Source organism: Neltuma alba, unplaced genomic scaffold, assembly GCF_004799145.2.
Source record: "Neltuma alba isolate B1F8T4 unplaced genomic scaffold, ASM479914v2 tig00003440_pilon, whole genome shotgun sequence".
Taxonomy (NCBI): domain Eukaryota; kingdom Viridiplantae; phylum Streptophyta; class Magnoliopsida; order Fabales; family Fabaceae; genus Neltuma; species Neltuma alba.
This window is the reverse complement of record NW_021633284.1, coordinates 29846-45854: the sequence shown is the minus strand read 5'-3', so window position 1 is coordinate 45854 and position 16009 is coordinate 29846. Positions and strand designations below refer to the sequence as shown.

At 32.0% G+C, this 16009-nt stretch overlaps 1 protein-coding gene across 2 annotated transcripts; it reads right to left on the bottom strand.

Moving 5' to 3' along the window:
- Positions 1–335: 335 nt before the first annotated feature.
- LOC114741599 (uncharacterized) lies at positions 336–13916 on the bottom strand. Of its 2 annotated transcripts, XM_028929866.1 has the most exons (3): positions 13905–13916; positions 2521–3125; positions 889–966 (listed from the first exon to the last, which is right to left on the bottom strand). In XM_028929866.1, exons 2-3 carry the CDS (start codon positions 2891–2893, stop codon positions 890–892), a joined length of 450 nt encoding a protein of 149 aa, XP_028785699.1. In that variant the 5' UTR covers positions 2894–3125; positions 13905–13916; the 3' UTR covers position 889. The 2 variants fall into 2 exon arrangements, with proteins under 2 accessions (XP_028785700.1, XP_028785699.1); XM_028929867.1 differs by lacking the exons at positions 889–966; positions 13905–13916 and adding an exon at positions 336–881 and having other exon boundaries at positions 2521–3206.
- Positions 13917–16009: the final 2093 nt, after the last annotated feature.

The window sequence follows — 16009 nt, the reverse complement described above, 5'->3', positions numbered from 1 at the left end:
ATTCCTCTAGTCCTATTTATAGGACAAAAAGAAGACATTTTTTTTATCTTATTTATAAAGTACTAAATTTTTTTTTTTTGTATAGATGTATAATTTTACTCTTTATTTATTATTATGTTGATTTTGTTTACACAAAGTATAGCATATATTAAATAAAAATAAAATTAAAAAGTTGTTAAATTTTAAATAAGAATTAATAAAGTTTAAAATTCTTCTTAGTCAATATGAAACATGTTAAAAGTAACTTATAAGTAGAACAAATGCCAAAAAGCATACCTTAAAGTTAGCTCCAAAATGCTTATTAAATGACATGAACAAGACTGGAATCAAACCAGTAATTACCAAGCTCTGCTCCTAATTGAATGACCATTTCAATATGAATATATTACTCCGATCTTTGTTCAATCGCACTTTGTATTACAGAGCAGACTTTGATACATAACAGAACCGAATATAACCAAAAGAATATATATGTGTGTATATCTATGGGTTGCTTTAGACTGCAGCGACAACCCCATCCCAGATTTTCTCATGCCTTGTTGCAACTCTGTTCTCACCTTCTCGAGACTATATTGGTACATTACAAATTTACAGAATATGATATTGATAGCAACGTCTAAAAAAAATTAAATGAAAACAGCTGAAAGAAACTGGTAAAAACCACCTCGCATCTTGAGCAGTGATTCAGATCCCGCTATTTTCTCTAATTAAACGAGTAGTGATTTCAACAAGTTTCAGTAAAAACTCCAAATAATCCATGATTCCCTGCTGTAATGCTGAAGAAACCCGGCAATCTCCATCCTCAATCCTCCCATAGGTTGCATGGGGAAGCACCAAACACAATTCGTACAGCTTCAAACCCTTCTACAACAGCTTCCACGCTGCAACATCAATTCTTCGGAATGAACTTGTAGCGAACATAATCCGCAGAATATATCAGATTTGTGTTCGTGTGCGTGTATGTCTCTTCATATATGTGTGTAGAAAGAGAAAGGGAAGCTAATGAGCATTAGTAATGCAGTTATAAAGTGCCATTTCAAGCATGAAGGCAAAAGGGAAGATCTCAAAACAGGGGTGACAACTAAAATTAACAATAGAATATTGATTTGAATCAAGTCTAAGCCAAGCCGCAATTGAGAAAGAGCTATACAAATAGTACTTTGTTATCTCTTTTCAGTAAGTTGCTCCATTTTGGCACAAGTATTACAATACACTGAATCTGGCTCTGTTTCAATAATATGGGGATCAAAATGTCGTGACAGATGTTCAGGAGACCCATAGTGGCCACAATCCCAGACTTGCCTCCAGACACTTAAATAACAACGATAAACAAACCACATGTCTAGATAGGGATATCTAGCGAGCTAGCGATAAGTGGATGGAGGTGCTAGAGACTGTGATGCGTACAAGGGAAGGGTTGGTTGTGGACATATGCCTGATGATGACTGGACTAAACACAGAGGAACCTTTCAAACAAATCAATTTTCAAGCTTCTGCAGAAGGAGTGATACGTGACACAAGGGGATTATGGCTTGTGGGGTCTTTATAGAAATAGGCCATTGCAGTGTTATACAAGCTGAGAGGCACATTTTAGATAGGCTCCAACTGGCTTGAACTAAAGGGTCCCAATCCTCGAAGTTGATAGTGGACTTGTTGTACAGCTACTTCCAAGATAAGAGTCTGATAAGAGAAGAGAGATCAACATGGTGGGAACTCCAGATTGACACAGGACATTAAGGATTAAGGAGTAGCTAAAAAGAAAGTGGAAGGTGAGAGAGTAGGGAACGTGTATCGCAAGGACAATCAGTGGGTCGATCTCCTGGCGTACCAAGTTAGGAAACTCCTAAATGATCACATAGCTTGGTTCGTTTTTTCCAAGAATGTCAATGGATTTTGTTTTTGATGTCTTGTTTTATTTTCGTTTATTCCCTATTTCGCAAACCCCCCCCCCCCGGGGGACTGAAGGGTCAAATTTCCGCTCCAAGAACCCTCACATCGCTACTTCGTAAAAGCAGATGAACAAGATATTATCTGCAAATGTTGTCCAACGAAAGTTCTCTGACTGTAATTAAGATCAAGGAAACCAGAAGGTGATGAACAAAAGAAAATTACTGCATGCTCATTGCTCTACCCCTAGCCAAATACAGCTACTTGCCAACAAAATAAAGTAATGGCAGAACGATGGAACCGAAGAACGCAATTGAGATTTCAGAAACAGAGCCTGATTGTTTTTAGATATATCAGTTCCATCTGGACTTTTTTGGAAATATACAAATAAGGAAAAGACTACCCAAAATACCCGCGAGGCCGTAAATTGAATCCCTCCAAGACGAGTCAATTCGAAATGAAAACCTCGAACTGAGAAATATTAACCACAATAATAATAGTAGTTCGATGGAAACATGTAAAATTTTCCAACTAAACTGATTCTCAAAGGCTCGAAAAATACAGAAAATTCCCAAAAAAACAAATAGAAAACGTCTAGACAAATATATAGTTTCTACTAAATGATTTATTTACCAGGAATCTCCTTGCGTGGCTCTGCCGGGGACGTAGCATAACAAAGAATTGAACGCCCCAACATCCTGAGGGTGGAGACAATTCCAACCACATACAACACCATGACCAATCCAAAAACCCAGGGCATCAGGAAGAACCCAAGAAAGAAAGTAACCGATCCACAGAGCATCAAAGACAACGAAATTCCCAAAAGCAAGGAGGCAAATCCGGCAGGTGTGATCTGGCTCAAGGAAGGCGATGGCCTCGACGGCGGCAAGGCTGAAGGATGATCGGGCAAAGAGATTGGAACCGGAGAAGATCGAAGAATATTGAGAACCAGAGTGGACAGCTCGTAGAACATCCGAGATTGCTGATCTTGTTGTCCCCTCATCATGTTTGCTCGAGAAAAATCACCAAACGAGATGAAAATACGATGAGCAATCGAAGAAAAAGGGAGGGCAACGATTCAAGAAATTGGAATTGCGAGGAACGAGGCAAAGGGATATACCCAGAAGGGCAGAAACTTTATCCACAGCGGTATTTGATTTGATTGGGAGGTTATTTTAATTGTTATATGTTTCGATTACATGTGGGAGGCTGCTATAGGGCGAGGCGAGGCTTGTTTGCTTCTCAGGAATTCAGATTGAGACTTGAGAGAGAGTGAGAAACGCGCAGGCGTAGCCATCCGAAAACTCGATTGCGTCCCTTGTGTATTTTCTTGCGTGACGTTAGGAAGACGAGAAAATTTTGAGATAAATACTGGGAAACGATTTGGTTGGGCTATGACAGGGCAACACGTCATTGAAGCGCGTGCAAAAACATTCGTGGGGGCCACATGACGTGGGGCCTTATCTTCTTCCGCTTTTTCTTGTTCTTCCTTTTCTTTTGGTTTTGGGTTACAAACTTTATTGAGCGTCTTCCACTTTTGCCATCGTCTTCCGCTACACAACAACTTTGACTTTTTGAATTTTTTTAACTCTCTTGTTCCTCTTATCTTTGAATTTTCTGATTCTTAATTTAATTTAAAAATTAGTTTAATATTTAATTTAATTTCAAATATAAAATTTCAATTCATTTGTTTATCCTAATTCTTTTTCAGTTATATCTAACTTAATTTTAATAATATCAAAAAAAATTTACACACAAAGACATATTGCACAAAAAATTGCATCTACCAAAAACAATTAGTTTTCACTTTAACGGCTCGAGTCTTTAAATATTTGTTGGGTAACAAATTTTGTGAGATAGATTTTTTTAACAATTTTATCGTTTTTCTAAAAGGTATGAATATTTAAAATATATATTTAAATTTAATCCAAAGAAATGCATCTTGCATGTAAAAAAAAATATTTTAATGAACTAGTGTAAGTTATATAGAGGCCCTAAACTTTTCTAGATTGAAAAGGAAATTGAGAAAATTGGTTAAAAATATCTTTCTACCATCTCTTTCATGAGCTCCAATAAAACTTTGAAAAAAAGAAAGATAGATTTCATTATCATAGTATATCTTGATATTAAATAAACAATAAGTAATTGAATTTTATATTAAAAATATAAACAATCATTGAATTTCAATAATTGGTCTTTATTTTATAACACATCCTCTTTTGAGTATTCCTAGCCAATAATGCTCTTCTGAAGTAGTTTCCGTTTGTTACATTCAAACCAGAGCAAATTGGCAAAAGATTTTGGGAGAATTGTAATTAGGTCCCACATAAGAGAATTAAATACAAAAATATTTTTTGAAATCATAAAATTATTCTGAAGTCCCAAGAGACTTTTTTGCAATAAATTTTATTTATTTAATTATCAAATTACCATTTTTCTTTTTTTAAAATTTGCATTGACAACTGAAAGAGTAGTGGTTAACAACTCAGGGTGCAAAGATTGACAACACATCTTCTCAGCATATCACACCCTAAATAATTAGAGTTGTTAATCTTTGCACCCTGAGTTGTCAACCACTGCTCTTCCAGTTGTCAATACAAACTTAAAAAAAAAAGAAGAAGAAGGGTAATTTAATAATTAAACAAATAAAATTTATTGCAAAAAAGTCCATTGGGACTTCAAATAATTTTATGATTTCAAGGATCTTTTTGTATTTAATTTCCTTGGGCGGAAACTAATGGCAATTTTCCAAAAGATTTTTCATTCGAAAGTTTATGGTCCTATATTTCTTTTCATTTGGAATAATTAGAAAAAACACCACACTCTTTGTCTTCGACCTTTTCCTCACCGGAAATCACACACCGAAATAAAAGGTGAAGGTGAAGGTAAATTTGTTTTATTTTTATATTTTTATTATTTGTTTATAGGTTGTTTGCTAGGATGAATTCATCTACCTTTTTTTTGATCTGATGATAGTTCATCGACTTTAATGTGTTGTTTACTACAATTATATCATATTATATATATAGACAGACACACATAAATTATCAGATAGGGAAACTAATTTTTGACAGAATTTATTGGAACTTTTAGATGCATTACAAATTTCTAATTAAAAATAAATTTAAAATATAGAAAATCACAAATGATGACATTTCCTTTGAGAATTGAATCTAATACTTATATATGCCTCTTTCCTTTGACAGGCTTCATCTCATACTTGTTCTATTTATTAAAAAAAATTACAAACAAAAGACGTTAAGGTCAAAGAAGAAGCTGATTATTATGAACAAGACGATCAATCATAAGTGGCATTAATGGAATTCTAAGAAAAGATTATAATTAAAAAAAATTTAGTGACGAGCGAATAACATCTTATTATCATTTTTTACAATAGAACTCGTTATTCACTTGTTATGAAAACGTTTGGTAATTACATTTTTTAATGGCCCCATGCTAATTTTCCCAATATATTGAAAAGACGCAGGCTAGCTTGTGCAATTGTTAGGAGGCTCATTCATAATGTTTGACTTGGCTTTCATGGATCGGCATTTATTGGCTCCTCTAACTACGTATGCGTATAGGTAGCCTTCCAGTTGCGCATCAAAAAGTCTTGGAACATCTTCAACTGACAATGGGTAGCTATTGTTGCGTATGCTCTTTTTTTACTTGGCCTAGTTTTTTTTTTTTTTTTGACTAAAACACAAGTATCTTTTTTACTGAAGAGAATCTAATTCTAAGTACTGATGTCAAGTATCTTTTCTAGTATGGATTTGAATCTTGATCTACTATACTATGAGGGATTAGGGTTAATCATTTTCATTTTGACTCAAATCAAAGTCCAACATAATTTTTTGAATCCTCAAAATTGGTTGATGCAAAAGGTTTTTTTTTATTCAAAAAAAGGTTTGCTCCTCCACCACTCTCTCCCTCCCTCATGTCTTTCTCGTTGTTGAAAGATGAACGTTTAAGCCTACTTAAAAGAGCCCAATTAATTAGATTATTATTCAGTGTTTCATGTATTATTTAAATTAGAATGAATTATATCAAATAGGATCTATTTTTATCCTGATTTAAATTTCAATTTCAAGATATTAGATATTATCTTTAGGTTTTATCCTTTATTTTTACTATATGTATCAAGCAAATACATTGAATAGAGCTTTAAGCTGAGCCTCAATTACTCTGCTGATTTTTTTTTTGTCCTCCTATTTTCTTCACCCTATCATGAGCCTTGATCCGATGATGTCAATTTTCTCTAGACCATTCAAGACGCATAATAACATCGTGCATTTTTTCGTTGCCACTAGTTGCACGAAATAGTGCCCTCTCCATTCGCATTCTTCCACACTCACTCTATCAATTCATAGCCTTGACTTTTTTTTTTTTTTTAATTTGGGGGCCAAAAAGCCTTGACTTAAATGATAGATTGATGATCGCTCATACACAAATCAAGATGGTCGTTATCAAATTTTATTAGCCATATTTATTTACACACATCATTCAATCCCCTTTTTCTCTGTGGTTTATACAAATCATCCCATCTTGGATTAGTTTTAGATCGCATTAATCGCTTGAAAGTATATAACTAGTGAGTAATGAAACTCCATTTTTTTCCAATTTTATATTGTTTGTTTAGTAATTTCGTTCACACAAATTTTTTTTTTTAATCTTCTCTGGACTATTCTATGCAATTAATGCTCTGGTTGAAGGAGCTTTCATTTGGGGAGATTGCATTCAATGAACATACCCCTGCAACTTTACACACACACATTTGATGGCATTTCACTCAAATTTCGATAGTTGTCAGTCATTTAAAAAAATGGTTTTTAATGTGACAGCAGATTTTTTTCTTAGAAAGTGTGGTGTTAGAATTTCTTCAGAATTTATTAATATGTAGGAATTTAATATACTATTGACACTTGAAATTTATTAAATAATATCAATGAACAAATTGATTTTATATATGAATGCTAATTTAAAAAATATACTCTCATTCAAGAAAAGTTATAAAGTTTTTTAAATGCAATAAGATATGAGAGGACGTACAGATCAGCTAGAATCAACTAACAAACTGACATTTGATCTAGGCAGAATTTTAAGAGAACTTATCTCTTACAACCCTAGTCATGAAGACATCATAAGGTTGATCAATTCCTTGATATTGTCGAGTATTCTCATAAAAATAAGAGGATACAAGCAAAGCTCACACAGAGAGAAATAAACTCAATTCTCATTCATCTAAGTCTAAAATTCAATTACAAAAATATAGCCTATACATAGGCAACCATATAATACTCTAGAATCAGCATCTTAAGACATAAATACTAGGGATGATGTCTTATTAATGATTATTTGACTATGGGTAGCACCATTTATTACATAGAGATAAAAAGAGATAACTTAAACTTCAAGAACAAGTCTATTATTTGAAAATAGGAGACTAAATTAGAACATGATCTTCTAGAACAATCATTAACCAAAAGGCATTATTCAAAGCAAATAAAGAAAAGAAAACTTCCTAAAAATGAATTTAAATCATAATTAATTTATAATGATGTCTTCTTGATCCTTCTTGAATGTTCTTAGATGTTACTTATGATCCTTATCCAAGGCACATACTTGTCACATGGTATTTTAATTAAATTCTTCAATCTGAACTTCACATGGGCCTTGTACATCATCTTGTTGGGCTTCTACCAATGTGATCACCATTCTTAGACTCTTTTGGTTCACTAAAATGTGCTTCCTCCAAATAAATGAGCTCCAAATCAAAAGGCTCTCTTATTAGACAATTCAGGGCCTTCTTTATAGATTTGGTCCTTCCTCTTATCATTGGGCCTCCAATGCCTTCTAATAGATTTTTTGGAATGTTAGACTTCTTTCCATGCATTTGGGCTCCTTAACCTTCCTTTGAAGCTTAATCTTGATCAAACCATGCTCCTCCATCAAATAAATTAACTATTTCTTATTCACTACAAAAACAATAAATTAGTGATGGAATTTCCATAACTAATCAAAATTAGCGACCGATTAACAATAGATTATAACGAACTTCAGTTAGTGACGGAATTAGCACATAGTCTTTTCCGTCGCTAATTCCATCATTACGAATTATTTAGTGACAGAATTCAAAATTCTATCACCAATTAGTGACAGATTAGCGATGAAAAATTTCTGTCACTAATTCATTGTTAATTAGAGATGGATATCTCACAAAAATTCTCTCACCAAATAGTGACAAATTTGCCATGGAAATTCCATCGCAAATAATTTTCATTGCTAAAATTCTTTTATTTTGTAAATTTAAAATACAACATGGTAACTGCCATGTCATCACTATCATCCACATCATCCATTGTTCTATCTCCCCCATGTCGCCACATCATCCCCTCGTTCTCGTCATCCTTTTGTCTACATCATTACAACGTGTCTATCATTCTGAGCTGTCATATCACCACCTTGTCCATATTATCACCTGACAAACTCAATTTTTTTTATATATTTTGATATCTTTTATATGGGTTTTGTTAACTTAATTAGTCTTTTTGGCCTTAATTGATTGGTAATTGATTTTAATATATTTTATTTTGAATTATTATTTTATAGGGGCAAAATTGTCATATTTTGGTTTAATTGTGATTAATTGATTTTTGAGGACAATTAATGATACCTTATCCTTGAATTTTGTTTGCAGGTTTTTGAAAGAAATAAAAATGAAAATTAAAAAAATAAATAAAAAGAAAAATAAAATAAAAATAAAATAAAATAAAAAGATAATTAAAAAGAAGGGGCAAAACGTTGCGTTTTGCCCCACCCCACTAATAACCTAATACCCAATTAATCATCCATCATCTTCGAAGAGCAACACACACGCGGGGAGAAGAAAGCACGAGCTGGCGGCGGAGGAAAAAGAAAAAGAAAAGACGTAGAGAGAGAATTCAAAAAAAACGGAGGCAAGAGGCACGAATAGAAATAGAAAACCAGCGGCGTGAAGGAAGAGGATTCAGCGTGAGCTTCCACAGTGAAATCACACCCCCAGTATTCATCTTCTTTGTTCTTCATGGCTGAACCGAATTGGTTTGTTGGAGCTGTGGATGTGATGATTAAGAGTAGCTAAATCCTCCAATTCTCTAGAGCAATAGTTATGGTTTGAACTTAGAGCTTCAAATGAGAGTTTCAACTCTTCTAATCTTTACTTCTTTCATTATAATTGTGATTTCTAGGTCTTAGAATGAATTTTATAATGTTTGAATGGGCTGTGATGATTTATATTTGTATTGAGATTGGTTGTAGATGTTGGAATCTTTAATTAGCATTTAACATTATGCTGTGATTAGCTTTAATTTCTTTACATTGTACTGGGTCAGACTATGTTTTGAAATTATTATGAACATTCAGTGGTAATTCAAGGTGGCTTGGTTATTGGACTAAAAATGTTAATTGCTTTTCTTTGATTCTCTTTTTGGCTAATTGTGCTGAAACAGTTTAATTATGAATAATTAATATGCAAGGTGGCTTGGTGTTGATTATTCTAATTAAACCGAGTCTAAGGGGTGGCCCTTAGAGTCTTTTGAATTTAGCTAACTCTCAAATTAATTGAAGTAATGATAGCCTTAATCATTGTGCTAGAGGATTTCTTTTCCATTTGCTGTCACTTGTTAATTCTCTTTGTTTATTTCATTCATATCCATTTTATAAACTAAAAATCCAAAAATTATTTACTCATTTTACATCCTTTTAAATTTTGCCAATTAGTTAGTTAAAAAGAAAATCAATCCCTTTCCAACTCAATTCTTTGTTTTTGATACTTAGTTACTTAGGATTTCAATTAAAGGCTCCTCAAAGTGAAACGACCCGAGTTTTGCACTATATTGTATTGCTTGGATTTATTTTTGATTGGGAACCCCAAGACGAATGACAAAGGCTCTCATAATCACCACATCACAAATTGAGCCAATTTTTGTGAAGGAGTGGTGGTTCGAACTCAAGACCCCATGCATACATGCTGAAGCCTTTGTCTATTAAGCTGAGAAACACCTATGAAATTTTTATACAAAAATAAATTTATATATAATATTTCTAATTACAAATACAAATATATATAATAAATATTAGACTAGTAATTTAATATATTATTATTTATTTCAATTTATTTTTTATTTTACTAAAAATAATTAATCATTAATATTTTGTATTGAAATATTAAATAAGATAATAATTATATTATATTTATTATTTATTATTTTTCTTTATAACATTTGTATTTTTATCTATACAATATATTATCGAAAAGTTATCATATATTATATTTTTATTTGAATAATAAATATTAAAAAATAATTTTTATATATTTATATTGTAATTTTTTGTGACGGATTACCAATGGAATGGCGACAGAATCAGTGATGGAATTTTTCTGTTACAAAAATGTTTTGTGAGGGGAGTCATGGGTAGATTAGTATCGGAAATTAGTGACAAAAAAATTCCGCCACTCATCCTTTTACAACAAAATCAGTGACTAATTAATGATGAAATTTAGCGAAAAAATAAATTTCTGTTAATAATCCACCATTAATTTAGCGACAGAATAAAATTCTGTCACTAATTTGTTGTTAACTTAGTAACAAAAATTTTTTGTTACTAATTTTAGTGATAGAATTTGTTACGGATTAGCAATGGAATAAAATTCCTCTCTAAATTTTGTTGCTAATATCCTGTTTTTTTTAGTGATTATTTCAGAAAGGGAGCAAGTTTTTACGATACCCAATTGATGAAATTCACCTCCTCCCAAGTGTCAACCTATATGACAAGCTTAAATCATAATTAACCATTAAAAGTAAACTAGTTATAACCTGATAGTGTGAAACAAATACTCGTTCTATCCTTCTAAGATTGAATAGCTAAAAGAAGTACAAATAAACGCGACTTGACCTGTGCCTTTGTGGTTCATTACTTGACATGGAATCCTTAGGATATGGGTTCAAATACTGGTTGCGACGGTTGCGATAAAGAACAACAAAAAATGCGCTTTTAATTTTTAATAGGGTAATTAATGATAGCTCTTCACTTTTACCTCTTATTACAATCTATTTCTTTAAATCGACCAGCAAAAAAAGATGATATTTTCATTAGATTTGGGATTTGTTGTTAAAGATTGATGAACAGAAAAATATATTAAAATATTATTATATTTATATTTGGTGGGGGTGAAAAGGCCACCTTTGCAAAATATCTATTAAAAAAAAGATTACATTTTTACAATAATAAAAAAGAAACTAATAGCCAAAGAAGGAGGAGACTTCTTTATTAGACAATGAGGGGGAGGCAGTAGAGGGATCGTCCATGTCATCATACTTGATGTGCCTATTATCGATTAGGAGGTTAACCTTATTGTTGAGGGTATAGAAATGAGTGCGGCGGAGAGCATAATCAGTTGTCGCTACTCTTTGAAGAAGCTAATCGAGATGAGGCAGAGGAGGAGAAGTGGCGGCGGGCGAGGCAGGAGAGGGTAGTGGGGAAGGGGAGGAGGGAAAGATGGAGGATGGGTCAAGATAGTTTTCTACCATTTTGCCATTGTAAGGCTACTGATCGTAGTAGATGAAGAAAATAGAGAACAATAAGGACAATTGGCTTCTGAGCTTAAATAGATAGTAACAGGACATGGCTGGTGAGCATTCAAGTTCATATTACTTTGGAGAAATGAAAAGGCAAGAGATAGGCCGATGTAAAGATTAGAAACACTTGTCGTTTGTAATTACCAATGTCATTTAATTAAGATTGCACCGATTGGATTAACATTCAATGTAAAAAGTAATAATGATACCGCTCCTAATGATAACCAATTTAAATATTATATCGTTATTTACAAAAATGCTACTACCTCATTTATTACACCATTTGCACAATAACCGACATAGATTAAGCGATGTAAAAGAGTGTTTTTCTAGTAGTGATATTGTTTAGAAATGAGTATGAAGAGTTGAATAAGTGCTCTAAATATAACACTGTAGGATACAAAGTAAAGGAAGACAGTGGTGATTGTGTATAAGCAAAGAATTTGAGATGACATTCTGACAAAAAAAAATGTGATAGAAAACTTCATCATCCAGTGGATTCTCCTTAATAAAAAGCAATAGATCAAAATTTTTCTCAATTTAGTAGTAAGCCAAGAAACCTTCGACTTGGATTTTGTATGGATGGAATCAATCCATATGGTAATCTGACTAGCACATATAGTGCTTTGCTGATTCTCCTTGTGTTCTACAACTTGTCTCCTTGGTTATGTATGAAAAGAAAGTATATCACGTGGTCTTTAATAATCTTAGGTCCAAAATTGCCAAGAAACAATATCGATGTGTATTTAGAACCTTTAATTGAGGACTTGAAAAAACTATAGGAGAATGTGTCTAAAGCATATAAACAAGAGACCTTTAAACTACGCATCATGATTTTCATCATGATAAATAACTTCCTGGCATATGAAAATTTGTTAGGATATATTGTTAAGGGACATAAAGCATGTCGATATACGAAGAAGGCATTCACTATATGAAACTTAAACATGAAAGAAAAATAGTCTACCTTGGTCATAGAAGGTATAAAGCATGTCGATATATGAAGAAGGCATTCACTATATGAAACTTAAACATGAAAGAAAAATGGTCTACCTTAATCATAGAAGGTTTCTTCGTTGACACCATCCTTATTGAAGGTTGAAGAAGGCATTTAACGGCTTACAAGAATACCAAATGGTTCTAATACCATTAACTGAAGAGGAATGTAACATCTCTCATAATTATATCATATACTCGATAAAATATTTCATATAAAAATCCATACATTACTAATACTCCAAACAACTGATAATTTCAAAATATTTCTAACATAACAACAAAATAAACTATTAAAGTCTTATAGTCATGACAAATAAAAATATAACATAGCAAGTGTTGAGGAGTACAAAAGCTTTCATGGCTCACTCCATTGGTGCCTTCCCTTGATTCCGACTAGATACTTCGCCTGAAAATTGTTAATATAGGAGGTGAGATCAAACGTCTCAGTAACTACTGAAATTCTAACCTTTATAAGCAAATCATACATGATAAACCAAAAATCTGTTTATATGTATGTATATATTAAAAATCATGGATTTGATACATTCAATTCAATTTCATTTTATTTCCAATATATCCAAAAATAATGCAATATGCTGCCTCCTTTATATCACCGTCCACCCTTATACCGCTGACTGAAGCCATAGGCTAACACATAGTCCGATAGGAATTAATCCATTTTACTGAATTATTCTAAGCTCACCGATACTAGAGATATATCCGGCTAAAGATATAGAGCTCAAGCTCGGACTATGGCTCCCTTCCTTTGTGAATAGAGAGGTGTCACATGTCCCACAGCTCCAATGAATTCTCGGCCAAAGGAAAACATGGAAGAAGGGGCCTTGACAAGTGTTATCCACTATGCACCGAGTGATAGCATACCACGTGGTAATTTTATATCCATGCAATCTCCTTCTATCCTTAACCCAACAATGCATGTCATATGCAAATAATGGTACATCATAAATATATTCTCAAATATATTATTAAAAATAAGAGAGCAATAAAATTCATATACTATTTAACAGTAACTCATGATAATTTCATAGCTATTAATATATTTCAATATTGATCATAATTACTAGCAACAAATCTTAATAAAATCAGGTAACATACCAAAACATTTATTTTACAAAAAAAAATCATAATTTTATATTTCAGTAACATAATGATTAGTAAATCCACAATATAATCATACACAATTCACATGTATAAGAAAGAATTTTCAGAGTTACCTGGTACTTTTTAACTTACAAATATTTACATAAAGATTACTCCAAAATTCTCAAGAGTCTACAAAATAGCACATAAATATTTATTAATATAAACTCAGAACTACTCCAAAACTACTCTAAAATTCTAAGACTACCCTCTAAACCAAAATTACATAAATATATTAACTCTCTCAAATCTAGGCATTTATAGATATAATATTATTTTGAAAAATATAATTTACATATAAGGCTATTTAAATTTAACAACTTAAGTAAATATATTTTTATTACCCAAAATCTAAATATTTTATATTAAAATTCTGAATGATTTATTATAGTCTCCTTTAAAATTTTTCCTCAAACCAAACAACTTCTTTTTAAATTATAAACAAACTGGCTTTATCTAATTTCACAAAATTCTCAATTTACAATTTTTCAAACCTTCAAAAATTATTTCAAAAATATATTTTTAACTTATTCAATATTTAAACTGATTAAAACCTCAATAATATATTAAATAACTCAAATAAATTATTTAACTTGAATTTAATCGATAAAAATATTCTATATCTTCGAATAAAAAATTTTGCAACTAAAATCTTAATTTAAAATTCTCAAAATAGTCATTGAGTAAATATAAACCGATTAAAATTTCTTAATAATGTATCTTTAAATTTATACGGTCATACATTGTCAAAACTCCATATTTACTCTATACCCAAATAGTAAAATTTTCTCTAAATATTATAATGATACTAAAAATATAAAGCTATAAATATATAGGAAATATTTATAAAGAAAATTTGACAAGAAAAAGTAGTTTTGTGTACCTAAATGATCCCCAAAACTGTCAGGTACTCTGCAATTTAGCTTTCTCTCTCTTTTCCTCTTTGCTTCTCACTCTCCTTTCTCCTTTCGTTCTCTCTTCCTCTTCCGTCTCCCCTCCTTCTCTTTTATTCTATCACTCCCAACTCCCAACTACCCCATCCCTTAATTTTTCCCAGCTTCAATTAATGCTTGCCCCTATTTTTCTTTGTTCTTTAAGAATTGCCCAGCCTTTCCACCGAATTTGGTGGAAAGCTGGGTATTTTTTTTATATATAATATAATAATATTATATTGTTTTAATTAATTGATTTCTTCTTTTTTTTAACAGTACATTACAAGGAAGTTTATCAACAGGTGAGGGAGTGAATGTCTTCAGTAAAAAGAAGAAGAAGAAAACTGTAGATAAGAGGAATATATGGAAGAAGAGGTCTATCTTCTTTGATCTTTCATAGCAGGGTCTTGAAGTGAGACGCAGTATTAATGTCATGCATATAGACAAAAACATGTGTGAGAGCCTTATTGGTATGATTTTACACTTAAGTGGAAAAACTAAGGACATAATCAATGCAGGATGCAACTTAGTTGAAATTATAATAAGAAAACTACTATACCTATAAGAGAGAGAGGGTAAGAGAGCTTATTTGCACCCAGCAACACGCACATTGTTAGAGGAAGAGAAAACAAGCTTGTGTGGATATCTGAATGGTATTAAGGTACCACAAGGTTAGTATTCTGATTTGAAGAAGCTTGTTTCACTGTAAGATTTGAAGATAACAGGGATAAAATCCTATGATTGGCACATGTTGATATAACTATTACTACCAATGACTATTCGAGACATTATGCAAAATGATGTGAGAAACACTATTATGAAACTTTGTATGTTCTTCAATGCTATTTGTAGCAAGGTGATTGATCCTCTTGAGTTAGATAAATTAGAAAATAAAGATTATGTTATCCTCTCCCAATTAGAAATACACTTTCATTCGGTATTTTTTGACATTATGGTGTATTAGATAGCTCATCCTATACGAGAGACAAGACTTTATAGCTCTGTGTGTTTAAGATGGATGTATCCATTTGAGATATAGATGAAAATCTTAAAAAGCCATTCTAAGAATCTTTATTGGCCTGAGGCATCAATTATTAAGAATATATAGCGAGAAGGTTGTTGAGTTTTGTAATGCACATCTTGATAAGACAAAGGCAGTTGGACTTCTTTAATCTTGGCATGATCAAGGAAGAAGCAAAAGAACACGATGTGTCATAGTGAAGTTCATGCCTTGTCAAGTTGTAATGCAAGTAGATCTATACATTTTGAGCAATACGGATAAAGTTCTGCCTTACTTAGATGCTCATAAGAATATACTGATGAACACGAACCTAAGAAAGAATAGTATGCAACTAACTAATGAGCACAACAAGTCATTTGCATAATAGTTCAAGTAAGAACTATTAAGGGATA